Below are 26,886 nucleotides of genomic sequence, written 5' to 3'. Positions count from 1 at the left end.
GATATTACCAGTGAATTGGAAAAATTTAACTTCAGAGAAGACCTCAAACTAAACCCCAGACACAGCAGCATATTTTTAATCTGAATAACTATTAGATATAATTAAGCAATCAAATGTTCTGATTATATGGTTGACACCCAGATGAAAACAGATCTCTCATCAGGGTTATTTAGTCAACAGACTAATGATTAGTTAATAAAATTAGAGTCTTGACTATTTGAAAGTTATATAATAACAGTAATTCCACATCATCACTGACATGGTTTATTAGGGGCAGAAATGGTTTCCTTATATTTATAACGTACGTCGGTGGTAAATGAGTTCCAGTATATGTAGCAAGTCAACATGAATGTAATTACAAAGGTGCATGCGCATCCTGTAAAGTAAACCTATTCAGTTCATTAAAAAATAAAAACAAGCCATATAAGCCATAAAGAATGCTATCCCTGTGACAAGTTTTAAAGATTTAATTTATTACAAAAATACAGATAAATAGGTATGCAATACACATGTATAAAGCTTTTACAATAAGCCCGTCATTCTGCAAACCACTTCCGAAAGAGTGGAGTGAACTACATGATGAGGTGAGCACTGACACAGGCTATATTTTAAAAACTGTATTGCACCAACGATTGCATAGACATTTACACAATACAAGTGCAGTAAACGCTAGTTATAAGCATCTGGACACAGAGATGATGAACATTACACAATGCAAAGCAGAAGCCTCCGTGTGTGATTGATTCAAAGTGTGACGCGTAATTGTAAACTATCGACAAACTTAAATAAACTACTTTCTAATAGAAGACTAAAGCACATCAAGGCTGTTAAAGGCTACCATTCCACGTGTATAACAAATGCTTATAATAATACATGTGATCCACTCTTCGCCAAAAGACTAATTATAGTTGTTGAACCTGAGAAAAATCGCAAAGCGTGCAACAAAGTTCAGTCCAGCGTTCACTTATCCAAAACTAAAAAGCTTGTTCTTCATTCAAAATGGCTGATGAAGCAGTGACTGTGTAAACAAATGAAAGAACGTGACGCATGTCTTTGGTGGTCTTGTGAATAAACACAAGAGACTGAAGACTTCTGGCAAAGAAACGAATAAATACAATAAATATTGTAGTCATGGCACATGATAAATCGAGCACTGAAAATCCTGAAAATCTAGCGAAAGCTCATAAGCATCAATGAGATCTGTGTTCAGCATGCAACTTCATGAACGAGAGTTATAAGGAGGACTGGAGTGTTAGCCCTGTTTCATACGTCAGTGTAGCAGCACATTAAACTTTCACGCCGCGTCAGAAAACTGTAGTGCTATATACAAAATACAATAATTTCTGTGTTAGCACGTTAAGCATTCATTTATTCAAAGCCATAAATTAAATGACATTACACTTGAAATGAGAGTTTTGACCATACGCTCCTTATTTTCTACTGATTTCAGCACGACAAAACAAAAAGGCTCTGACAATACCTAAACTGTATATGCTTCTGCTAAGCAGTGCCACACCGCCAACAGTTGAAATTTGTGTGAAACAGGCCTAATACAGGTCCATACATCCAAAGTTTTTTGTGCTAGTGCAACATCTTCACAATAAATACACTGAATAAACTACAGGCATTTCTCAGACTGAAGAAAGAAGTCTTGGAAAATCACGACATATGCAGTCAAGCAATGGATTTGAAAACTTACTAAGCGGGCGTTGGGTACAACAAAACCTTGTACGCTGTCCCTTTTTGTAATTCACAGTATTTTATGTCAAGCAAGTGAACTTTGCATTTATTATAAGCACTACTGATGTGGCGTCTGTGAAGCTTGATTATCATTGGCTCCATCCTCTTACTGTTAGAACCTGACACACAAAATGAGAGATTTCAGTCTGATATGCGCTTAATCACCCGTAATACTGTATAAACAGTAACACTTTAAAAGAACGTTGTATTTGTTAACATTAGTAAATGCATTAACAAACATAAACAACAATGACCAATGTACTTAAGTTAAGCTAAGTTAAGTGTGCATTAACTAATGTTAAAAACTACAACGTTTAATTGAAAAATGTATTAGTGAAGGCTGAAATTACCATTTAGGATTCATAAATGCCGTAGGAGTTTTGGTCACTGTCAGCTCATGCTTTTACTAATGTTAACAAATACAACCTTATTGCAAAGTCTTGCCGTATAAATTAATAATCATGCATAAGTATACTACTGTACCTATGTCTAGATGGACTATAGGAATCCAGCATTTGGGTGCTGGCCTGCTCCAGATTCCAGCCACATTGCTCCAGAACTTCCACACATTCAGATCGAGGCTTCAGACCGAGTCGGAACAGCTGCTCCACCTACAAAAAAAAGAAAAAAATATACAATTGGATGCTTTACTAAACCACAAATACCCTCCTTTTCCGAGTCCCTCAGACTCTTGTACCTTCAAGTATTTCACAGACTCCTGAACGTTCCAAGTGTGAGTCTGAAGGGCCGATTGACACTCCTCTACAGTTACGCCATGAACCGCCTCCTGAACCTACAAACACAGAACCGCGCCAATAAATCATCACAACACAACATTATTCATTGCTTTAATAATGGCATTTTCTCACCTGTTGTAGTGGGACACGGCTGTAGACACCGGATTGTGCGGGTGTACTCGGCCATGCCAGACTTTGTGAGTTAACGCTGTTGTTAGGTGCAGGCAGGGGATTACTGACTTGCTGTTGGACCATGGGCCTCACGGTGGCCATATTTGTGATTCTTTTATCATCATTTCCCTCTGGGTCCTTCACGAAGCGATCAAACCTCTCCATATTCGCTGGTTTCTCTGGCAGAAGATAATAATGAGTAGTGGTGGCCTTCACACCTCCGTACACTGAAGGCAGGATGGGGATCTTTGCCGGAGTCTGCTTTATGTCAGTTGAGCCATATTGGGAGCTGTTTGTGGTGGATGTCAACGTGGAAGAGGTTGTGGAGGAGCTGGAGGGCGCTGATGAGTACGACGATGGGGAGAGGCAGGAACCTAGCGACCCGACGCAGCAAAGGCTAGATCTTTGTTGAGGAGAGCCGCCCTGCGGTGCCAAAGGACTTGGAGCCCGGGAGTTGGGCTGGGACACGGCGTGATCCCTTGGGGGTATCTGAGGAGGACAACGGCTCACATCGACGGGGTCACCAAGTGAGACCGAAAGCCTGCTGCCGTATATTCCTGCCCGCTTAGAGGGCCGCATGGGTGGGACAGGGAGTCTAGGGGGGACTTGAGGCTTGTCCTCATAGGAGGAGGGCAGGATGATCTGGCGGTGGGGTGTGAGAGTCGAAGGCACGAGAAGGGGTGAAGACGGAAGGGAACGTCCCGTTGGAGGGACCCGCAGCTTCACCATCACTTCCTTCTGAAGCTCCTTGAAGATGTCTGCCGACTGTGAAAATAAGTGGCTCTCCTCAAAACGTTTGGATGGTAGGAAGAGGTTGTCCTCTATTGTGCGATTATGGTCTGTTTTAGTGTCGTCTTCTGATCGCATCTCGTCTACATGCGCGGCAGATGCGTTTATGGAACGCACCTCGATGTCTTCTTGCTCCTCAAACTCCACAGCCACCTCGTCATACGCCGGGAGAGGAGGCAGGGGACGCACGTCCCAATCCACCACGGGTGTGGGGTGCAAGGGGTTAGGCAGGGAGCGGTTGGGGCTCTGCGGTGGTGCCATATCCAGGATGGAAGCGGCGGAGGACAGGGTTGGTTTTGGCGTGCTGGGATTGGGCGTCTCTGTAATGGGGGAGGGCGAGGTGGAGCTGAAACTGTCGTCTCCAAAGTCAATAAGAGAGACTTCGCTGAGGAAGTCCCTCGGGCTGGTGCTTTCCCAAGGCCGGAGGCGCAAACCCAGGTATGTGGGGGTTTTAAGAGAGAGCTTCTTTACACCCGTCACTATCAGGTCGTCGTCGTCATCATCATCAAGCACAGAATCATAGAACGGTTCTGGGAACATGAATAAAAAATTAACAATCAAAGGAAATAAGGCAAGAAAGAAACGTTCTACCAGAGATTCTCAAATAGGAATAGAAATGGTTCTTACTCTTAAGAAGAACTGCTGGCTTAGGAGGCCTTGGAGGAGGTTGTTCTGACACAGATAGAAAAACAAAGATAAGAAACAGACGGCAGAGGGAGAGCATGAAAGAGAATATGTGATGAATTCAAAGAAGAGCAGAATGTTGTGGATAGCAGAACAGTTGAGCTCCGGCTCAGTAAGATCAAGTGGTTGTTTACTTTTGGCGCGGTTTGGCAATTTGGTAGGCTTGGCTGAAGTCGAATCAAACCCAAGAACATCCGGAGGATCCATTGGATTGCCAAGATACAGGCTGAACACAAAGCACAAAGAATGTGGTAAATAAGTAAGTGCACCTCCACATAAAAGTTTTCAGTTTTTCTGATTAGAAAGTTTCATTAAGCCTTCTTTTTATTCACAAATTTCATCTTGGCCTGCTCTCAGTCTTTAACATTGCCGTTGAAGTGTGCTTTTGTCTGACACGGGATTAAAATGTCTGAAAAACACTAACAATGTTTTCATAGGATTGCTCAAAGGGATTGTTCAGCCAAAAATGAAAACTCTGTCACCCTCAGATTGTTCCAAACTTCCAAAGATATTTGTAGGATTGTCAGTCACCAAACAAATCCATACCTGCAAACTCGGAAGAGGAGGAAAAGGTGTCAGCCATACGTGGGGGGGGGGGTAGATGTAAGGGGGATGTATTGTCCTTTAGTTTCAGGTTTTGGCCTGCACAAGTTATTTAAGTGCAAAACATGACACCAATTGAGCAGCAGCTAATAACATAACAATTTTGAGCTACAGGAAAAATACGGATTTTGTGAGAATTTGAGCTTTTCATAGAAAATAAATATATTGTCCTCGTCTCACGATCCCGATGCTCCAAGTCATAATTAAACATCTAAAATGATCTTCATTTGTTTAAGTTTTCAGAGAGGTGCACCTTTCCTAATCCAAACTGCATGCGTGTCCATTGGAGCCAAAGCGTTTGCGCATCTGGGGTTTTGGTTTCAGTGCAGGACTGAGAAAATAAAGTGCGGGACTGATGTTTAGAGAGATGAAGGGCAGGACCTGATTGATGAGAGGTATAAGAGCTATCATAAAAAAGAAAGGTCAAAAAGTAGATCCAAGCAATTCAAAAGTAATCCCCGCGGCTCCTGACAACATATTAACATATTATGAAGCGAATTGATCGGTCCCTAAAATAATTTTTAAATATCATGTGTAAACTACAGCGTCTGCGACTGAAACCTCAGACGAATATCTATTGCACCCAAGTGCCTTACTCAGAAGGGCAGAGCTCTAGAACTTGAAGTTCGAAAGGGAGACTAGCAACTGTCTCTCATAACATAGCCGTTTCCATCCCAGGGGTGACCTGAATAATAACTATCAACGCCGTTTTCTCTTTGACAGACAATTTGCAGCCGTCGCTTTCAGACCGGGCGCAAACATGAAATTTAAGGATGCAAATCTCATTCACTATTGACTCCCATAGTCTTTATTTTCCTACTATGGCAGTGAATGGGAAATGAGATCTGTTTGGTTACTGACATTCTTCCAAATATCTTCCTTCGTGTTTAGCAGAACAAAGAAATGTATACAGGATTGGAACAATAATCACAGAATTTTAATTTTTGGGGAACTATACCTTTAAAACAACACATTGCTGCCCTCTAGTGGTCAAAACATGTAAAGCAAAGAGATCTATGAGATATATTTTATACTGCTAGTGTCTTACTCGTCGATCTTGTCAGGGGCGCCCCAGCTGCGGTGCGGGTCTGTGTCTCCGTGTCCTGTGTGGATGAAACTGTGTTTGAGAGGTCGGCTGATGTCCTGAGCAGACAGGCCAGCCACAGAGGTCACCACATTTCTGGGAAACTGTCCCACTTTCAAAGTCTGTCTGTTCTGACCCCTCCACCAGTAATTCTCCGCTCTGCACCACAGAGAATAGGATTGTATATGAAAAGATGTAAATATACAATGAGTCCAATTATTATGATTACTGCCGAATTACAGATGTGCTGTATTTAACATGCCTTGGTTAGAAGCTACACAAATTAGATTCACCTGGATGATGTGACATGCTATCATGATGTACACTAGAGGTCTGTGTTGTCATCTAACCACTACGTATTATTATTCTGTACTTTGTCTGAGAATGCACATTCAGATTTTGCAGAAATGCAGACCTTCAATGTGCATTCATGTCTCTTGGGTTTACCCAAATCTAAATGAAAGAAAAGGCAAAGGTGACATGCAGACCTGCCCTCGATGATGGTGATGATGTCATTGGCATGAATTTTAAGTTTGTCAGGCTCGTCAAAGTCCTGGAGTGCCCTCATGTCTGTGGGCATGGTCTACAAACAAGTTGCAACTTTAATATGAGAACAACATAACACAAAACTGTACCAGTACAAGTGGTCATCTGATATCTCACCTCCACCAGAAAGTCCCTGAGGGACACAAATGTCGGTCTGTCTTCTGGTTTGGGTGACCAGCATTGTAGCATGACATTATAAATGTCCTGCGGGCAGTCTTCTGGTTTGATAAGCCTCTCTCCCTCCCTATCGATCTTGTGAAGAATCTATACAGAAGGGCACAAAAAATATAAATACTAACTTGTACGGCTACACAAATGGTCATGTAATGTATGCGCGTATACCTGGCTTCCATTGAGCCCAACCCATGGCTCTTGACCGTGAGTGAACATTTCCCACAATGAAACTCCAAACATCCAAGTGTCACTGGCATGCGAGAAGGTACGTGTCTTCAGGCTCTCTGGAGCACACCTGGGAAGCAGAGAAAGTCAACAAGGCCTGGATCACAAAAATCGATCATAAATAAAAAGCGAAAGAAAATTGAGTTCTTACCAGGCAAAAGGGACTTTGTGGTGTTCCTGCATGACGTAATGATCATCGTTTTTAGGCAGGGCTCTCATGAGACCAAAGTCACCGATCTTGATCAGGTCATTAGAGGCTAAAAGGATGTTGCGTGCGGCCAGGTCTCTGTGGATAAACCGCCGGGACTCTAGGTACGCCATGCCACAGGCGATCTGAACGGTGTAACGACACAGCACTGATATCAATATATGACCCTGTCGCTTCCTCAGGCGGTCCAATAAAGAACCCAATGGGGCAAGTTCTGTCACCTGAAACAAAAATGTTACGATTTTTAGATATTTGTTACTTAATTATCACATTTTTAGTTTTCCGGATGATTCTCCGCCCTCACCATCTTCATGGGGTGCGTAAGGACGACGCCATATAGGCGAATGAGATTGTGGTGATCGAGCGAGTGCATGGCATTCACTTCCCTTATGAAGTCATCTAGACCATCACCCTGCTCCAACAGATCAGTCTTCAGGCACTTCACGGCCACATTCAGCTTTAACACAGACAGAAGTGCACATTTACATTAAAACACAGAGCACACTGATTTTTTATTGGCATGCGTGTTCAAACGCACAACCTTTGCGCTGCTGATACAATGCTTCACAATTTGAGCTACAGGAAAACTATTATTAGGAGTTTCTTACGACTCTTCCTGAGGGGGCTTGCCATTCTCCACGTTTCACCACTCCAAAGGATCCATCTCCTAGTTTCTCGTTGAGGGTGAGGTCTCGGTCAACGATAAGGCAGGTGAGATCCGCTGGCTGGCCTTCTGGCTGTGCCGGGGAGGGGGATAAACTTCGGAGTGATGTTGGGGTGTGGACATCAGAGTCGGGTCGCTTTCCGGTGAATACCTGCTGGCCCAAGCACAGAGACTACGGCTGAGGGTGATTCTACCTGCCTCTGTCTGCAAGGTATGGGAATGCCAGAACTATGTCTCAAAGTATCTTTAAGGCAGTTGTGATACACTATAGCAGATGTTCTCAAAGATTTTAAGGTAGTGGAGAATTATGACACAGTATTTACAAAAATGCTCTAAGGGAACGGTTCACCCAAAAATAAAAAATCATCCTGGAATTGTTCCGAATCTGTATACATGTCTTTGTTATGATGAACACAGAGGAAGATATTTGGAAGAATGCTTGTAACCAAACAGTTCTTGGCCGCCATTGACTACCATAGGAGAATTAACAATGGTAGTCAAGAGTGCCCCAGAACTGTTTGTTTTCCTACAACCTTTAAATTATCTTCTGTTGTGTTCAACAGAACAAAGAAACTTATAAACAACTTTTTCCCACTATGGTAGTCAATGGGAAAGACAGAATTTTCTTTTTTAGGTGAACTGTTCCTTTAAGATCCACACCATACCTTGCTCATCCACGACTTGCGCTTACACATGGCCCTTCTTCTTTTCACTGCATCCCACAGACGCCTCTGTCCTAAAGAACCACAAACACACAGCAACAATGATAGGAACCCAAAGCTGAAATGCACAGAGAAATAACTATTAAAACTCTTTCCAAGAGTAGTTTTTTATTCATTATAATTATAATTTATATGAAAAAATCATAAAATCAATTCTATATAAATTCCTTTGTTCGAATAAAGAGAAAAGAAAGATATTTGGAGGAATGTTCAGTTATGGGACATTATTCGATTACCACAGTCGAAAAAATATTATATCATTTTTTTGTTCTGCTAATCGCAAAATTAGATATTTCAAAGAATTTAGGAACATCAACAGTTCTGGGGCACTTTTGACTGACAATTTAATTTCTTCTACTAGTGTTACATGTCCCACAGCTGAAAATTGCTGAGATTCTTCTAAATATTTACCTATTTGTTCAACAGAGCAAATACATTTATACAGGTTTGAAACAACTTTGGGGTAAGTAAATAACAGACTGTTCATTTTTGGGAGAACTATCCCTTTAATAGTAAACATATATTAGTCCTACTGACTAGTTGGTTGGATGTGAGCATTTAACAAGTGACTGTCCTGCCCATTCACCTGGGCGGCCCATGCCAATCTTTTCAAGGTCCTCGTTTTTGACATAGTCAAAGTGTGAGAGACGTGTGACATTGAGGTCGTCACGGATACGCAGGAAGTACTGCTGGAGCTGCACATCCGTCAGCAGCTCTGTCAGCCACTCCGTCCCCTCGTCCGACTGCATCTCCACACCGTCTACCTACATGTGCACGCAAACACACACAAAACAGCAAAACAGTATGCACACAGTATTTCAAAAAATCACCTGGCATTACAGTAAAAAAACAGTAAATGTTGTATTTACCTCATCTTTCACATTATAGTGCCTCTGGTAATCTGAGGCAGTCGCCATTTCTGCGAGTAAAGCAAAGATTTTAGTGAGTGTGTGTAAATCGCACTCCCTCAGGGTGTGTCCTGTTTTCACAGAAAACTCTTGAGCTTTTCCTCTGATGTATGAGATATTTCGGTATGATTTTCACTCCCATCAGCAGCTCGAAACTCTCTTTCGTAAGCTAAAGTTGCAGGGAGAATAAAAAGTGTAATTTGATTCTGCGGCCATGCAATACAGTGCACAACAGTCTCTTGTGGGTCTTCTGTTGCAAAACCTTCTGAGAATGAATGTGAAAGATTATTCCCACCCTTCTCGATTCACGTTTTTAGTGTGCTGGCTAACTGCAGCATCGTCCGGTTTTCCAAACAAAATGTCAACATCCGCCGTGTTCTTCATCTTAAGTCTCCAGTCTGGGTCTGGTGAATAAAAGGCTTGTTAATAGCCCGTCTTGAGTCATTTTTGTCCGTTTTTAGTCTCTCATCCCGTATCCTGCGTTGTGTTTACTCTTGCTGAGTCACTGAGAGCTGCAGTACAAGTGAGGCAGACCTCAAAACACTCTCTCTTTGTCAGCATCTACCTGGAAATACTACCGTTTAAATTATAGGATCTGAAATTTGTACCCAACCCGACTATATGTTGGATCTGGACTCAATGTACAAATCACACTAAACAGTTTAAGTGAGAGATACTAAACTAGTACAGAAATGAAATGAATTAAGTATCTAGGACAACAGTAATGACCTCATACGAACATATTTAAATATGCAATGACCAAATTGACCAATCAGAAGCAAGCTTTTATATATAAAGCAAGTATATGGAGAAAGAGTGTGTACAACATAGCTTTTTATGGGAGGTATGCACATAACACATGCAGACACATTCATTACTGATGAATTATGCAGTCTCCAATGCGAGTATGTGTGAGAAGTAAAGTGTGTGCAGACTGTATGAGTTTCCAAACACCCTGAATGAACATAGTTTGCCCGCAGACACAAATGACATCAATCATTTGTTACATTTATATAGCGCTTTTTTAGACACTGAACAAACATATATATTCACACTCTGCCTCTAAACATACAAACCTTCATAAACGGAGGTCGATGACAGCACATCATCACCATGACAGTGACGCAACTACCCTTAGTGACTAGAACATGAGTAAGAGGTGTCAACAGATGGCACATGCTATCTCTAACCCACCTACATGCCTACAAACATTAGGACTTCATAATGTAGGCTGTTCAAATTTTTTGATACATCCTTGTCTTTAGCTTTAGATGAAATATCCAGAAGTGGTCTTACCAATGTTTGGGTCTGCCCTGAGGTCTTCAGACAGTGTCTACTGAATTCAGACAGGTGTCCAGCATCCTGTGTTTGACAGGTCCATGATAGGCACATGAATTCAAGGTTCCCTCAGTGTAATAAACATTTAACTGCAAAATAAAATGATATATAGAGGCCTACATGACCCACGTCACAGAGAGACTGAGCGTTTATAACCTTTGTAAGTCGTGACAAACCTTCTTTTGAAACCCTGTATCTCCATATTTCGTGGTTTTTAATTTTAGCCATAAACCATTATGATTAGTCTCCCTTTATATTTGTCACTGGGTTTGGCAAACATCTAACAAATAAAAAGTATGCACGACAACGCAGTATGCAATCATTTAATATGTATTTTTTTCCATTTCTTGAAAAACAGAAATATAGTTCCCACGTCTTTTGTTTTTATTTAGGAGGGTGATAAAAGGATTTAACATTTAACAGATCGAGAAACTCCGAATTTGATGAAATGTTCATGTTTTGTATATAAATGTAACAAAAACATTCGTATCACAAGGAAAATACATCTTAGATCATATCGTATATAAAACTGAACTATGATGATCGTGTGAATCTCTAATGTATGACTTGTGTTCTATTGGTGGGATGTTACCTGATGGATGTGAATCAACGCCATTAAATCCTAATGAAATAAGGCCCAAAACACACTACGTAAAGGAATTGTAATGGTTTTAATGTTACACAAATTCATAATGGTATCTCTTATGGGAAACATTACAATTTGTGTTGTTATTTTTCACTAGGAAAATCACTGTCGTTCAAGGCCTCTCGTTGAATATAGCTTTTAAATAATTGTTTAAACTAGATACACATTTAATATAAATAAGAGTCGATAACTAGAAATCTACCCGTGTCCAAAACAGTCGCTAATGATGCAAATTTGTGACGTTACATTATTTAGTCGGCGCGTGCCCGGGCTGTATAACCAGTGCGCGCTTTACATTTGATATAGAGATATAGTCATATATAAGCGTTTCAATCATTCGTAAGGTAATATATATATATATATTTATATATGCAGTTACAATCAAGCACATTAGATGCCGATAAGGACCACAGGCTGGCTACTGTATGTTGTAATGATGCAGCAATAGGATTCGGTTACCTGCGGTGATTCGTGATCACCATGAACGCCGACTCGGTCCTATATCACGCAAGCAAAGGATTTTAACAGGCAGACAAATCATTTACTTGGACATCATTTTAATTTTAACTAAAGACAATTAGCTTCTTAGCGGCTGTAATCCTTCAGCTTGTTCATTCAGGATTGATCTCTTAAAGGGACAGCGCACGCTCACGAGCACACAGAGTGGGCGGGGTCTCAGTATCAGTGCGGTTCAAAGCATGCGATTTTGTTCTTAAACTTATTCATAAAGCTGTTAATATCATGTTTAATAAGCAGACAAATGTCCCCTATGGATTGGTCCCCAAGAACATACTTTAAACACTAGCCAAACATTGTATTGTACACACATCTTTACTAGCCTACTACACACAATACCACCAATTTGAAAACTTTATTTACAAAAAATAATGTGAACTTCAAGTTCTAGTTGGCACAATATAGGGATTTTTTTGTCACTTCGCTTGGTCCATAATTGTTGAACTGGTAAAGACTTGTTTTACTGCATTGGAGAATGCTGTAAAAAGTTTAGTCCTCACAAATATAGCAAAACAGGTACACACAGATGCCTAAGATTGAGGGAATGGTACCAAAATAAACAAAAATCTTTTTTTCAGTTCTTGTTTTTATAAAGGTGTAATTCACACACAAAAACAAACACACTAGACAGTCAGAGTAAAGCCAAGGTTTATTAAAGTTGAAAGCTTTTGCACACATAGATCAGTTCTAAGATGACAATCAACAGTTCATAACCCCTACGCATGTTACATTATGACAAACTATGACCAACTTAAGCTCATCAAATGGATGACTGCTGAAAAAACTAAGATTGAATCATGTAACTGGCAAGAAATAAGAGTTGAAATGTCTAAGTAACTTCGCTTTTAAAACGTTGCAACGTTTAGTTATGTTTCATGCAAGGAACGACCAAACAAGCATTGTTACTATCTGGTAAGTGCCACAAGAAAAGACAGAGATTGAAAAAGGGACTAGTATGTGATATGCAAACTTTAACAGAAGTACCTTCATTCATAAAGCCATAACATAAAATCAACAGTACCCCTTATACCTTAAACAATATTCGCATTATGCCAATTGACCACATCCTTTTTCAAACACCTGCTTTGAAATATGAAAAAAGTGCAAACTCAAACAACACTCAAAAGACAAGAAAGTGCCCAGACCGAGGAGAGACAGCCGATAAGATGAAAACCCACAACCTACAATGACTGCCCACAGATCACGTGTAGCTTTTAATAGTAAAGCAGAAAAGAGCCACACAATTAAATGAAAAACAAATATATACATAAACTATGGGAAACACTGTCCCCGATAATTCGATCCACGCTAGTGAAATATGAAGGTCTCTGCCCTCGATATATACACACTGGTAGGCAAAAACTACCTTCAAACACTCTACATTATGGAAGACACTGCTCCCGATAATGGTTTTAGAATAGAAATATAAATGTTACAGAAATGCGTTGTCACAGAAATCTTCGAGTCAGCCAAAATGGAAATTGCTTACCAATTCATATTGGTTTCAACCAACAAAACATAATAACTGAAATAATAAAGTTGTTGTCCTAAATGCCTTTTCTTTATTTTTCATTTAATTTCCAATTTTTTTTAGAAAAAAGGAACTGTATTAAAATGATTATGTTGTGTGTATTTGCACCTGTAACAACAGACATTTCTGGTGACAGCTGTTGGTCACATGTATTTCTGTAGCAGATGCTGCTTTTGAAGAACTGACAGTATAACCGTCATAATTATGGAAGGCACTGCTTCCGATAATTAAAAAAAAAAAAAAAAACTTTTATAGTGAACACTGTCACTGATAAATAAATAAATAAATACAGAACTCAGTCACTGCTAAATGGGTATAAAAGCAGAGACTTTCCCTGCAAAAGTTCAAGGTTTACATTAGTGCGAATCAGTTTTCACATAGCAGCCAAATACAAAAATGTCTCGATATGCACCTAAACAAAATCATAAAAGCATCAATTTTGACGATATAACTGGGGACGATAACTTCAGCCTGAAATTAACCTTAAAACAAGGTTATGGCAATAGCATTAGATTATGGCGTTGTGCTCAGATTCCTTTATCGATTACATCAACAAAACTCTAAATATGGACTTAACCATATTCAACTTCTTTTGCGTATTTCAAAGTCAAACGTCGAAATTTTCTCGATACACGGCTGCCAGATCACTCAATTTGTTTATATAAATTGTTTTGTTGTGTGGTTTACGTTTTCTTATTCATGTATCGAAACACTTTTTAGATCAAATCAAGGTTCTCGTTAGATCTGATTGTCTAAGGACCAGATATCTCCAGCCAGGTCATTGGCGCAGCCCTGAATGGTCCAGGTGAGGAGAGCAAATTTGCTTAAAATACGGTCCACGTCCAGGGTTGCCTTGCCTTCAATCACATCTTTCAAGTCGTTTTCCAGGTCTGAGGCCGTTTGCCACCCGTTACCGAAGAAAATATGACGGAATGGGACATCTCTCAGAGAGACGTAAGGAGAGAGTAAATTACGCTCCACCTTTAAAGAGGAAACAAACGACAAGAACGTGAGATTTTGACCTTTATCTATCAGTGGCACTTATACACCATCCGCAAAAGCAGATATGAAACAAGAAACATCAAATCATTGATATGGGATAATTATTGGCACAGTAGGCCAATATAAAAGAGCACCTGCGACCAATTTTACTTCCAAAAAATGAACACAGTTTAATGAAAAAAAAAAAAAAGTGTTTTAAAACAAATGCTTATTAATGTAAATCAAGTCAGGTTGCGTGTTTTATGAATGCTTCGTATGCACAAAAAAATGACTTCACCTTCATTTTACGATTATTGATGATACGAGACATCTCCAAATCTTCCTCATCACTGTTCCTCATATCATTTATTAGGCCTGTCGAGGCCCGATCAAAAGAGCCCTTTGCTTCCAACAGCCACTTCGTAGACACAGACTCAATTTTATTGACCTGTAATATTTGAAGAGAACACGGAAAAGGTTAATTTGGAGATGCAAACTTAAACAGGCATTTTTTATACAACGTGCATTTGAAAGGGATGGCGTCACCTCTGCATTTTTGAGTTGGTTAGTGTAACCGACGATGGCGCTGACATGTTTGTCAATCTCGACAGTATACTTGGTAAAGTCCAGTTTGAGAATGCGGTCGTGAACGAGACGAAGTGCCATCTGTCCGGCCACCTGGGCGCCGCCCAATGCCAGCTCAACCACTTTATTTTTAGTGACACATTCCAGATTACCCTTATCATCCTGAGCCGTTCCAAAATTCTGGTAGTCAAACAACCTATTCTGCTGGATGGTAGTCATAAAATCATAAAATCAGTACACTTTGTAGGCAGTCATCTCAATGCTTTTTGTATACAGTCTTTAAAAAAGGAACCCACCCTTTTAAGAATCATTTCATAACACCATCATAAGATACCAAAACCATCTTGAATTGCAAAAACAGACCGGAATTTGATGTCAAATAATTAACAAAATAATCCAAGTAAGAAAACAAGGACATAGATTTATTATTAGTGACTATTTGCATTAAAGGTCCAATGCGTCATTTTTTGTCGGATCTATTGAAATAAATGCAATGTATAAAGACCTTACAATACATAATGAAGCGTTGAATACACTGGACCTTTAAATGTTCAGCTCCACAACAAACACTTACCCCCTCAGATGTAAAACCAAATGACACAGAAGGGATTCCAGAGAAAGTCAGGAAAGGATATGCCCCATCTTCCATCTCCATGGGTTTCAGACTGAGAATGGCAACCGATAAGAATAAAAAGCAAGCACCTTACCAACATCATATCAAGAAAAACAAGACAGATTCACTCACAGAGATGAAAGAGTGCCACCATAGTTCTTCAGTAGGCTTGTTTTTGGATTAACTGGACTTTTTACCTTTCGAAGAGAAAAGAGAGATTGAAAAACTGTGGAAAAAGCTGATTTTTGCTTCTCATGAATAGCCAACATATGCCGTTACGATTTCAAAATGTAACACAAATATAACACAAAAAGTGACTGTTGCAGATGCTTCACCTTCTCCAGGGTCATCTGCAGAAGACCCTCCAACAACGGACTGGCAGAAGCTTTGAAAGATCCCTCACCTGCCGTGGCAAAACAAGTGCATTCAAGATTTCACAGTATTCTCTATCTACATCAATAGTTTAAAACAGCAAACATGTAACAATACATTACATGACAGTGAGTCATCCAGTAATAAAGTGGGACCAATTTGTAATTTGTAATTTGTAATGCGACCAGTCAACTCACCAGTAACAACTCCATCCAGGCTGATGTAGGTAAAGGCTTTTTTGTCCAGTGATGTTGCGTAGCCCTGAATAACACAAATCACACATTACTGTACAGTCGCAACTGCATTCCAAACAAAATCGTTCACTCTCGCCAGAGCATCATGTGTCACAATCCCCATACAAACCTCAAGCCATTCGGTAAGGCCGACGTTACCGAAATCCCCCGCGCTCCAGCTGGCGAACACAATGCTCCTCTTGGGTCTGAAATCACCTACTGCAAAGAGATCGAAAAGTGAGTGCAAAACACAAACCACCACAACTAACAAACACAGGGAGATGAGTGTACCTTTCACCATCTCTGAGAAAGCTCTCGCAAGCTCCATCAAAAGAGCAGTGCCAACTGCAGACTTGGCAAAACCCGAGCTCATGGAATCTCTATTTGCTCCGATCACGACGTAACGATCTGCAGGAGTCATTTGTAAGATCATTGGGTCCACCGATGTGTACAATGACGTGCATTTACGCAAAGCGCAATGTAAGACTGAAACTCACCAGCGTCTATGAAGCCTTTGATGACTCCAAACACGTTATGAATCTTGGTATCGTTAAGTTCGTTGTTGACTTCTACGGTGAGCAGAGGGCCACTTTCGTTTCCTAACTTGTAAGTGGACAAGCCACTCTGAAAGCTTTTTGGGGCAATGTTTCCACCCGTTTTACTGCAAGAAATTTGAAAATAACCCTTGAAAATGGTTCAAAGAAGAAAATAAAATGTAGCATGCAATTTCTGCACAAAGTCATCGCAAAAGGCAACCGCAAAAATTACTTTTCAAACTTTTTTTGTTTAGCCAATACAATAAATGGAGCAAAGTCATAACAGTGATAATGCTGATCAACTTTAAAACAAAATATTTCTGTGAACCATATTTAACTGGGACAGGAGAACGTATTCTAGTAACAAATAAAAAAGATTTACATTCAATCTAAACTTATAACATACTTGAAGATTTTGTCTGCCATGTCAGCAGTGATCGTCTGGGCCAGAATATCAGGAAGACCAGAAGACCTTATAGGAGAAAACTGGGTTTGCTTAAAGGACGGGAATCCTGGAGTATAAGGATCACCTGATCCCAAGTGGACCTACAATAATACAAAAAAAATCAAAAACTCCGCAAAACCACATTGTGAAGACACTTAAACACAAGAATGGCATAACTTACGTGACCATAGAGATCAATATTTTGAGGCCTGCCTACATAGTCTGGGTCTGGATAGATCAGAGCTGCTACGGCACCTTTCTTTGCAACATTCGCAACCTAGAGAAACAACAAATAAATGTTGGACAACAGTAACAAAACGTCAAAAGTTATTAAATTGTTCCCACCAACTATACATGCTCTTCTAGGGACCATGTGAGCGAGTAGAAAATAAACGTTTTTTTTAATATTTTACAAGTTAGGTTACTGTACAGTGTAACTAGCTGTAAATATAAAGCGTGCATTAAATTAAATAAGTAAGAGTATCGTAATTACCTTCTGTGCCATACTGATTTTCCCAGCCCGCATCAGTACAACAGATCCATTTAGATTTACTTTATTCATCTCCAAGATGGCCAGGTCCTGTGGCTCCCCATAGTTGGCATACATGACTCTACCCTGTGAGAGAAAGGCATGCTATGTAATGCTATTCAACCATTTTTATTACCACATAAAATATTCACACCTCTGATTTAATTAAAAACATTAAATTACCCAAAAATTAAAAGACTTATCGATCAATAAGTATACAATAATAAAAAAGCAAGTTTACAAACATCAGTACTGCATATAAAAGTAAACCATGCTTTTTTCACTCGGCTCTCTGAATCGACATTAAACTAAAAGCCTTTTTTGACTCCCAAACGAAACAACATATTAAGACATATTTAGCTCACCTGTTTCATTCCTGTTGCACTGTAGGCCAAGAACCCATTTGTACTTCCAATCTCTTCTGAACCAAAGCTCACTTTGTTTGGTTTTGACCTGTTTCAGTTTAAAAATGTCTGAATTACAAACATGCAAGCAATGCAAATATTCCATCTTTAAGTCTATACGATATTTACATTTCAAAATATGTCTACGGTCTGTAAATGAAAGCTAGTGTGCAAAAATCATGCTTGTTCTTTCATTCTCCCCCTCATTTGAGGCATATATCATATTGTGTGCAGTTTCTAAAGAAAAAAGCGCTGACCTGTTAGGATACTGTAGCTTCACAAAGTGATCATCAACCCAGGTTTTCATGGACAGATTTCGCAAATACACATGGATTTTGTCAGCTAAAGTACTATCTTCAGATGATCCTGCCTTATCGACACCTGAAAACTCACTTAAAAGAAAAAGAACATTGAACATCAGAATTACATAAGGACGGTACAAATTAAATGTGTACATTTAAAAATAAAAGTCTTTCATTTTTTGCTCTATGTAAAACAAGCTTAAGCAGCAATGTACAATCGTATAAGAACAGATACCTGATTCTTTCCTGAACGCTTTCAGCTGTCAGTATCGTATTCAGAAGTTCAACAACATCACTCCAATCCATACTGGGTTTCGGATTATCAAATATCGGTGATTGAACTTCTTGGCTCGATAATGGGCAGGGAGGCGTCTCGGGCTGATGGTGGACAGAATAGCCGATGAGGAAACCTGATACATAGGAAGAGGAAAACTATGAGTGCCATTTCAACCAAGGGTATTAGAAACGGAGAACATCTCGACAAACAAACCTTTATCTTTTCAGAATACATGTTTCTCATTGGTCAATACTTAAAATGCAACTTAAACTGTGCATCACGTTAACAAAAATATACAAATATATAAAGAAATATATTGCAAAAGCAATCACCAATGCAGAGGAGGAGCAGCACAACTGTGAATGAAGCGCAAATCTTCCATTTGTTCCACGACGGGGGACGTCTGGGGGATCTCGTGTAAATCTCATGCTCTATATGACCCTGCTCAGCACCGTCCATTTCCTCTTCTTCAGTGTCCGCAGACATCTTCACCTCCACGTGACTGCCCTCTCCATCAGGGTTCTGATTGAACCTGGTGTACGAGCGACTGTTAACCTGTCAAAAAGGAAACAAAACATTCATCAGATTACAATAAATCCGATTTACAAACACAATTAGGGATTTATAAAACATGTCAAAAACAAAACTTACGATTTTTGAAAACTTCATTTTTGCTTGATCTATTGTTCCAGCCATTGAATCTGAAATGAAAGAGATGGTCTTTAATCACCAAGGTTTTTATGAAATTCTGCCCAGACAAAGCCCCTTATGAGGTCTTGTGAATTCATACACGCGGCCCCCCCAAATTCAAAGTCCAAGTGCGGTTTGATCTTTTAACAACAAGACTGTCTTTTGATTCGCTGAAATCCATCCAAAAGCAGAGCCACCCTCTGCAGTGGCTCCACGGCTAGTAAAAGGCTTATCAACGCTGATAAAAATCGATTGACTTTATATAATAATGAGTTTGACATTACGCATAGATCACGAGTCCACAAACAATCGGCAATGCATTCAGCCTCATGTAAAGTTAAACCACAAACTAATTCACCTTAAAAAGCTTGTGACAAAAAAACACCAGCCAGATGTCACAAGATCAGTGTTTCAGATGTGTAAAGAAAAACTAAACGGAACAGGCCGTGTCAGTCTGGGACATCAAGTTTTTTTTTTTTCAACACCTCAAAACCACAGTTGGCGCCTTTTTTACAACCGATTTATCAACCCCAAACAGCGTCTAGTTTCACAGTAACAGGACAAAAGGTTTATCAGTTAAGACTTGCAACAGAATCAGAGGGCTAAAGAATGAGTCATTCAGGACATCTACGAATAAACTCATTTCGCCTAAACTAAGCCCAACCCAAACCGATATAACGCTACTTTACGTGTTGCTTTGCATGAATGTAAACTCACATCACTGTTAACAATGTAGGTTTCGGGTATTTCACATAATGTCGTGGCGCCTTAAATAAGCTTAGAAATGTGCTTAAAAAAAATCAAGTCATTACTTTAATGGACCAAGACATGTTCCAGCAAATTACCCAATTGGATCTGGGTGCATTTAAGTTTTATCCAATAAAGCATAGCCTAAAGACCATGAAGAACTGAAGAGAAGAGAGTATGACGACAAGGGTACATGAGACATGTGAGAGTCACAATCACAATGCGACGTTCATCAGGAATGATGCTGCATAATGATTGTAAATCTGACTATTTCTTGAAGAGAATTTCACTTTGAAAAACAGCTATAAAGAACTAGTATTTATTATAATTTTGATTTTACAGTAAAATGTAAAGAAAACTCCATAGGACAACTCTGAGCTGACCCAGAAATCACAAGTTAAAGTGCATGCCATGTGTCATTTAAATGAGTTTTTAAATGAACAGTTTTAACGTAATTTAAATGCATGAATAAAAAAATCAAAGCATGTATTTAATGTCAGCACGATAAGGTCAAATATTGACAGCACGATAAAGGTCAAACATTCTAGGCACTTCCTGCCCACGTGCACGAAGCAAGAATATTAAAGCTGTAATTTATTTGTGGTAAGGAAACAATTAATCAGAAACAAAATAAATAAGAAACGATATCCAAGTATGATTCTTTAAGAAGACCTAAATATGATTGTTGCGATATTAAAACATGTTTTTAACAAAAGAAATAAATCAATGGACTTCCGCATATGAGCCATTTTCTTTATCAAGGTGACTGCCGTGTCAGTTCTATCCATTCATAATTGAACAATTATTTTACACGATTCGTATCGAAGAATAAAAAACAAAAAGTATTACGCAATATATAATCGTGTCACACACATCTTGCAAGTTCATGGTACTTGACATTCCCATTAAACTGTCAAAGGCCACCCGACTCATTTATAAAATATCATTTCACTTCGCTGGCGTACAGAAAAAAATCAACTTACTTTTCACGGGTGAACTGATCCTTATACAATGTTTCTTCTTTTGTTCAATTTGTCAGCTATTATTAAAGCGAGGATGGATATTTCTGCGCTGCACCATGCGCTCAGCCACTGCACCGGTGTGGTTCTGCACGCACGCACGGAGACGTCTTCTTCAGGTCTTTGGCACGTTGCATCTTTCCGTGATATCGCCACCTACTGGTCACTATGTGAATTTAGATCATTTTTATACATATTAATTTCCTTCTTAAATCAGAATTGCTATTTCTAATATTTCAAATACACATTCGGGATTATCGATGTTGGTTTTCCTCCATATATCTGCAATCTGATATTTCGTTGCTAACTGATTTATATTCCATCCACGCCCCCTTCCTTTTTAATTTACAAAGCAGTTTTTTAAAACACCATCATTAATATGATTTCCAGCAAGACTCTTTGAAAATAGTCCAATAGCCTATGCCAAGAATCTACACTTTACATAAATCCAGTTGCCTCAACAGTATAGACTTATTATTTAAAGTGATAGTTCACCCAAAAATGCTTTTCCTCGCACCCTTGTCATTTCAAACTTGTGTGACTTTCTTCTTCCGCAGAACACAAAAGAAGATATTTTGAAGAATGTTGGTAACCGAACGATGGCAGTACACATTCATTTCTATTGTATTGGCGCAAAACCTCAATTGTTTGATTACCAGTTTCTAAACATATTCCATACACTGTAATGTAGTCCTGTTGTCTTTTTACTTATGTCCCTGATACAAACATGTGTTTATTGTGTAACTTCATACTTTTCATCTTGGTTGAAAAAACTTTGCCATCTTGGTTGAAGGTGAAATCTGAAAGGCTTACAAAACCAGAGGAAAAGGAAGTCGAATAAAAAAAAAACCCTTCACTGAGATTAGTCATGCTATCCAAACACCTGCAGAAATCTTCAGTTGAGTGTATACGTGTAAATCGATGGGTACTGAAACTATTCACTCAGATGATATTCAGACACCTTTACCATATAGTTTACATACAGTAGTCAGCAAGCTATTTTAAAGCAGCTTTAAAAATTGTCTAATGCAGCCTTTTTTATTATTATTACTTAATATATGGGCAACTCTTATACTCTCATGCACCTACTGTACATACATGTGTTTTATGTACACCCATACACGACAGGTACTGCTCAGACTGCTTCATCTTTTTTAGACTTCTCAAAACAAGAGACTGTTAGTTTTAGTTGAGATGTTTGACAAAAAGTGTCAGATCACATAGATGCAGTATAACTGAATACTTTAGAGGTCTGTTTCATTTAGTTATTTCTTTAAAGGCTTTATTCGTGAGCTTTAAGCCCTCTTAAGATTGTGTTTCCTTAAATTATAGTCTTCGGTACATTTCAGTGCACATGCCTTCGATTCAATTTCAGAAAATATGAAAAACCTGCTGAGTAGATACACAACAGCAATGAAAAGTGAAATGAAGGACGTTTATTTAGAAATACAACAGCAAATAAAAATTATTAAAATTTAATTTACAATTAGTTTAAACAATTACATTGAATATTTAATTTCACCCAAAGGCAAAAACACATAGCTTACTATACTAGCTTTGAACAGAAGAGGTCAGCACTAGGCCGTTCCACAAAAGAGAACGTTCTGAACATAAGAACATACGTTCAATATACAACTTTTAACATTTAATTTACAGAAACCATGTGGAATAATCTCTAATATGCGTGTCTCTTAAATACGTACACATTTTAAATCCATATTAAAATATAAACCATTATTTAAAAAAAAACATTTACAAACTTTAACCTAAAAACTTAACTTCATAAGCTGCCTGACATTTTTAGGTTTGGTCAATTGGTTCAACTATAAATTATAAGAAAAGCAACTAAAGCCAGGGACAAATTAAGGCTGTCTGCAGAATATAATATCAATAATATATTAATATATAACATATATTTTACAGTGAGTGTAACAAGCTGTAAAAAAACATTTTGTCTTATAAAACACAAAACTTTCCAAATTTATTAACAACATCCCATAAGAGGCTTACAAACCAACACATTTTTAACAGGTTCACACTAGCTGTAACAAATATATGTTTTATTAAACTTCTTTTTGCGCACTGTAGACATCCTAAAACATATTGACACTCTTCATTTTTTCTGCCTTCATTCTAAAGGAAAGAGACAATTTGATTAGTCAATTACATAAAAAAACACAAAATTTGGTTGGACAGTATTTCTTAATGTTAGTGATTGATAATTCACTTTTCACATACTTCAGGCATGAGACTCGGTTTTGAGTCCAGTTTTCCTTTGGGTCTGCACATATTAATCTTCCTGTCACCGTCTGAAAGCTGCAATGATATGAAATACATTGAACCCTAATACATGCAACATTATCGGCAACCTTATCTCTCTCTAGTATATAAATCAGAAAACAAGGTCGTTGACAACATTGTTTGTTATTCTATCCTGATATATGCTATGCAACCAACCATACAAACAAATGTATAAACCTCCTCCATCACAATAGATCTAAAACACTTTTACTGCCGATTTCATGTTGCAGGCATAATTGGACAAATGTGTCATACATAAAAAATGAAGTGATACATACACAATTGCAGGGATGTCACATCTTTTGGTGATGTCCTGGATATAGTAGCCTTTCATATTTCGACAGTCTATCGGTGATTTACGATAGTTGAGGCAACATCTTGCTGTGTCGGGAGTGAAAGGATTGTTAGATGTGTGTAAAACGCTCATGCTTTTAAATCATGACAACTTTAAATGATATACCTCAAATAGTCATAATTATAGTATAGTTTAGCAAATACTGTAGTATTACTATAGTTATAAAAGTAGGGTCTTATTTACACAAAAATAAAAATTCTGTCATCATTTACTCTATAAAGTTGTTCCAATTCTCAAAAATTTCTATTTTATGATGAACACAGAGAAAACTATTTGGAAGAATTCTTATAAACAATTGGCCACCATTGACTACCATAGTAGGAAAAATGACAAAGTTATTCAAAAGTGCCCCAGAATTGTCTGCTCTCCGAAACTCTTCAAAATATCTTATAAAGCAAGACATTTATAAAGCAACTTTTCCTACTATGGTAGTCAATGGCAGCCAAGAACTGTTTGACTACAAGCAATCTTTGCCACATCATTCTCTGTGTTCATCAGAGCAAAGGAATTTTACTTGGAACAACTCGAGGGTGAGTAAATGAAGCCAGAAGTTTCTGTTTCTTTAAGGCTTCTTGAGCTGCCAATCGAGGTTGCCGGTATGAAATAAGCTGGGAATTTGTAGAGGTAATAAGATCCGTCTTCTGTATTACTATTTTGCCCTCAAGAAAGTTGTAAGTTAACATATAATAGACGTGCATTTAATGCAGAATAAAAAACATTTCAAAGCAAATGCTTAATACTAAGAAGTTGCTTTTTCAACCGTTTGCAATATAACATACATGACTATACAATTCAGCAGAATAATGTTGTTAAACACAGCAGCTCACTGACCTGCCTCTGTCTCCGTGCTGAAAAGGACAAATAAGATGAGGCACAATGTGCAGATTTTAATGTTCAACATCTTTGAAAAGAGTTAGTGTTCAAGTTCAGTTAAGGAGAAATCCAAACCAATCCAAAGACCTTGTGGAGATATGCACCAGCCCTCCTTTAATTTATACACGTCAAATGGGGTTTACCCCACCCCCAGAAACTACGTTTACCCTCCTTCACCTCTCCAGGTCTGAGGCCATGTCGCTCTTATTACAAACAGTACAGGTGCGTGTGTATGTGTGAGAAAGAGAGAAAACAAGTTGCCAACTTCCTGCTTTCATCATCACATTCCACTGGTCAGCACATTGAGGTCATAAAACACACACATACAGCAGTTTTTTACTGTGTGAATAAAAACATTTTTGATTATATATTTGATTACTTTTAAAAGAAATCTCTTTTTCCAGGTCTTTATAACAAGTCTGTATATGAGGAATGTCATTGCTTCCCCGTAGAAGAAGTAAAAAAAGTGTCCATTTATTGTGTATCATCAAAGTTTGCAGTGGCATCTAACGGTACAGTTTAATACATAATGTTTCTACTATGAGATACAATGAGACATGTAACAGGTTATAAATGTTATGTCTTACACATACGTATCATAATAAATGTGGTGTTTTATTTAAATTTTTTATTCAAAAATATTATTTAACATGACTGTATCAACCTGTAAGGTTCCAATATCAAAATCAAGTTCCAGATTAGATCAAAATAATTAACTGTAACAGCAACACGCTTTCACTTTTTACAATAAAAAAATTGCTTAAGCAAATAAAGCTGCATGCTCACACCTACAATGTTGTCATGAATTCAACCTCAGTTTATTTTTTATGGCTGTAAATAGAAACGCAAAACGTCATATAGCTTAAATATTAATTTAGGATGTCATTTCAATTACTCAACATCCTGTCTGACATCTGAGTCACTGAAATCTGTTTAATTAAAGAACATAAAAGGCAGGCAGTTTGCCAAATTGTATCTTCTTTGCGGCACGGCCACTAAACCGAGCATTTGTTGAGCCGGCCTAAAAACCAGGGTAGAAAATAGCCTATTACTTATTGATTGTTTTTTAATGTAAAAACCACGCGAATGTCACAAGTAGACCTTACACAACAGTGTAAAACAATAAAAAATGCCAGTTAATCACACCATTAAGATGAATGCATTTGGCAAATTCTTTTACACGAAGCTGTGATATGTATTACATTATTGTGTGACATCAGACCCAACCAACGCAATGATCTATCAAGTGAGCAACAGGACTTCAGGATATCTGACGTCATACTAAATATTTAATTGTATTTCAAAGCAAAAAAAAAGAACACAGACTATGTACTCTCTATAATTTAAAAGATAATTATTTAAAAAGGAAATATCATGGGAAAACAGATCTAGTAGTTTTGAATATGACCTTTAAAATAGTCTCAACTATCATAATAGCTGTTTCCAATTTTGGGTGCCAAGCTTAAAATAGACTTGGCATAGCGTTTTTTAGGTAGAGGTAGGTCTTAAATTAGCTGTGAGCTAAAATTAGATGCCCCTTCTATACTGAAACTAAAAATAGTATACTAGATAACACTGTTTCCTTTACCTTTATAGTATATGACTTTGTCACCTTGCCCACCGTGTGCAATGTGCATGGCTATGATTAGAAGCAGTATTTCAGAGATACTGTACTATGCCAAAATACTTTTTAGAAAAAAATAAAAAAATAAGCACATTTTGAAAACAGGGATGTATTTCCATAACATGATTTGAAACAAACAAATTTTAAGTTTGGACTTCTCAATACTTTTGAGTAATTTAGTCAATCTAGAATGTGGTTTTCCGAAGCATATGATTCAAGTGAATTGAACTTGTTTTAAGGACACAAACTTCAACATCACAATCATCATTTTAATTTCACAATTATTTTATTGTATTTCAGTTCAGGGGTACACACTATCAACTGATCTTACCCCTACGACCATTCCAAAATCATTTATATCCCCTGAATTATTTGAATAAGTACAAAATCTGGGGTCTTCTGCTGATGTCGTTCTGAAACCTTGTATATCAACATATTTCTAATTTTTTAGTCACCCTTTGTGTTTGTCACTGGGTTTTGCAAATATCGTACCAATATAAAGTATCAAAAAGGCTGGTCATCTTTGGAACACAGTATTTAATAGTTTAAAAAATAAAGCAATTTTTTATGTCCTGAGAAACAGCGATTTGGGGGTTTCAGAAGGACATGCTATGTAGGCTAATTTTAAACTATGCAAGAACAAGAAGTAAATCTATTAACAATCGAATTCACAAAGTAAAGTTTTTAGGGCAGATTCTTAAGGCAGCAGGAACT

The 26,886-nt window shown here is 38.2% G+C and overlaps 3 protein-coding genes across 10 annotated transcripts; all 3 read right to left on the bottom strand.

The window, feature by feature from the left end:
- Positions 1 to 449: 449 nt before the first annotated feature.
- tnk2a (tyrosine kinase, non-receptor, 2a) lies at positions 450 to 11,865 on the bottom strand. Of its 7 annotated transcripts, none has more exons than XM_056738787.1 (18): positions 11,699 to 11,865; positions 10,552 to 10,682; positions 9,217 to 9,266; positions 8,934 to 9,111; positions 8,291 to 8,361; positions 7,570 to 7,797; positions 7,266 to 7,418; positions 6,905 to 7,182; positions 6,697 to 6,823; positions 6,472 to 6,618; positions 6,297 to 6,391; positions 5,773 to 5,967; positions 4,256 to 4,347; positions 4,065 to 4,109; positions 2,610 to 3,967; positions 2,438 to 2,533; positions 2,224 to 2,351; positions 450 to 1,859 (listed from the first exon to the last, which is right to left on the bottom strand). In XM_056738787.1, the coding sequence occupies exons 3-18, from the start codon at positions 9,262 to 9,264 to the stop codon at positions 1,853 to 1,855; spliced, it is 3,246 nt and encodes a 1,081-aa protein (XP_056594765.1). In that variant the 5' UTR covers positions 9,265 to 9,266; positions 10,552 to 10,682; positions 11,699 to 11,865; the 3' UTR covers positions 450 to 1,852. The 7 variants fall into 7 exon arrangements, with proteins under 7 accessions (XP_056594765.1, XP_056594770.1, XP_056594768.1 ...); XM_056738792.1 differs by having other exon boundaries at positions 7,570 to 7,776; XM_056738790.1 differs by having other exon boundaries at positions 10,552 to 10,617.
- Positions 11,866 to 12,386: 521 nt separating this feature from the next.
- Positions 12,387 to 21,131, bottom strand: tfr1b (transferrin receptor 1b). 2 transcript variants are annotated; one of them, XM_056738870.1, is made up of 19 exons: positions 20,984 to 21,131; positions 19,215 to 19,264; positions 18,896 to 19,118; positions 18,522 to 18,696; positions 18,242 to 18,376; positions 17,946 to 18,033; positions 17,545 to 17,667; positions 17,233 to 17,328; positions 17,013 to 17,152; positions 16,568 to 16,731; positions 16,362 to 16,478; positions 16,201 to 16,289; positions 16,035 to 16,098; positions 15,801 to 15,868; positions 15,598 to 15,662; positions 15,427 to 15,517; positions 14,814 to 15,056; positions 14,566 to 14,715; positions 12,387 to 14,267 (listed from the first exon to the last, which is right to left on the bottom strand). In XM_056738870.1, the coding sequence occupies exons 2-19, from the start codon at positions 19,257 to 19,259 to the stop codon at positions 14,025 to 14,027; spliced, it is 2,319 nt and encodes a 772-aa protein (XP_056594848.1). In that variant the 5' UTR covers positions 19,260 to 19,264; positions 20,984 to 21,131; the 3' UTR covers positions 12,387 to 14,024. The 2 variants fall into 2 exon arrangements, with proteins under 2 accessions (XP_056594848.1, XP_056594849.1); XM_056738871.1 differs by having other exon boundaries at positions 14,814 to 15,053.
- Positions 21,132 to 22,435: 1,304 nt separating this feature from the next.
- ccl20b (chemokine (C-C motif) ligand 20b) lies at positions 22,436 to 24,719 on the bottom strand. The gene is made up of 4 exons (XM_056738549.1): positions 24,507 to 24,719; positions 23,599 to 23,701; positions 23,258 to 23,335; positions 22,436 to 23,152 (listed from the first exon to the last, which is right to left on the bottom strand). Exons 1-4 carry the CDS (start codon positions 24,574 to 24,576, stop codon positions 23,113 to 23,115), a joined length of 291 nt encoding a protein of 96 aa, XP_056594527.1. The 5' UTR covers positions 24,577 to 24,719; the 3' UTR covers positions 22,436 to 23,112.
- Positions 24,720 to 26,886: the final 2,167 nt, after the last annotated feature.

Source organism: Triplophysa dalaica, chromosome 23, assembly GCF_015846415.1.
Source record: "Triplophysa dalaica isolate WHDGS20190420 chromosome 23, ASM1584641v1, whole genome shotgun sequence".
In the NCBI taxonomy this organism is placed as follows: domain Eukaryota; kingdom Metazoa; phylum Chordata; class Actinopteri; order Cypriniformes; family Nemacheilidae; genus Triplophysa; species Triplophysa dalaica.
This window is presented reverse-complemented; position numbering and strand designations above follow the sequence as displayed.

What these genes read in the sequence shown, in the direction of transcription:
- tnk2a (XM_056738787.1), bottom strand. Translation starts at nt 9,264, where the DNA reads ATGGCGACTGCCTCAGATTACCAGAGGCACTATAATGTGAAAGATGAG. An exon ending in GCAAGTCGTGGATGAGCAAG is followed by an intron (nt 7,798 to 8,290) that starts GTATGGTGTGGA and finishes CCTCAGCCGTAG; the next exon opens with TCTCTGTGCTTGGGCCAGCA. An exon ending in ATTGCCAAACCGCGCCAAAA is followed by an intron (nt 4,110 to 4,255) that starts GTAAACAACCAC and finishes TATCTGTGTCAG; the next exon opens with AACAACCTCCTCCAAGGCCT.
- tfr1b (XM_056738870.1), bottom strand. Translation starts at nt 19,259, where the DNA reads ATGGCTGGAACAATAGATCAAGCAAAAATGAAGTTTTCAAAAATC. An exon ending in GCTGCTCCTCCTCTGCATTG is followed by an intron (nt 18,697 to 18,895) that starts GTGATTGCTTTT and finishes CCTATGTATCAG; the next exon opens with GTTTCCTCATCGGCTATTCT. An exon ending in AGCGTTCAGGAAAGAATCAG is followed by an intron (nt 18,377 to 18,521) that starts GTATCTGTTCTT and finishes TTTTCTTTTAAG; the next exon opens with TGAGTTTTCAGGTGTCGATA.
- ccl20b (XM_056738549.1), bottom strand. Translation starts at nt 24,576, where the DNA reads ATGTTGAACATTAAAATCTGCACATTGTGCCTCATCTTATTTGTCCTT. An exon ending in CAGCACGGAGACAGAGGCAG is followed by an intron (nt 23,702 to 24,506) that starts GTCAGTGAGCTG and finishes CTCCCGACACAG; the next exon opens with CAAGATGTTGCCTCAACTAT. An exon ending in AACCGAGTCTCATGCCTGAA is followed by an intron (nt 23,153 to 23,257) that starts GTATGTGAAAAG and finishes TCTTTCCTTTAG; the next exon opens with AATGAAGGCAGAAAAAATGA.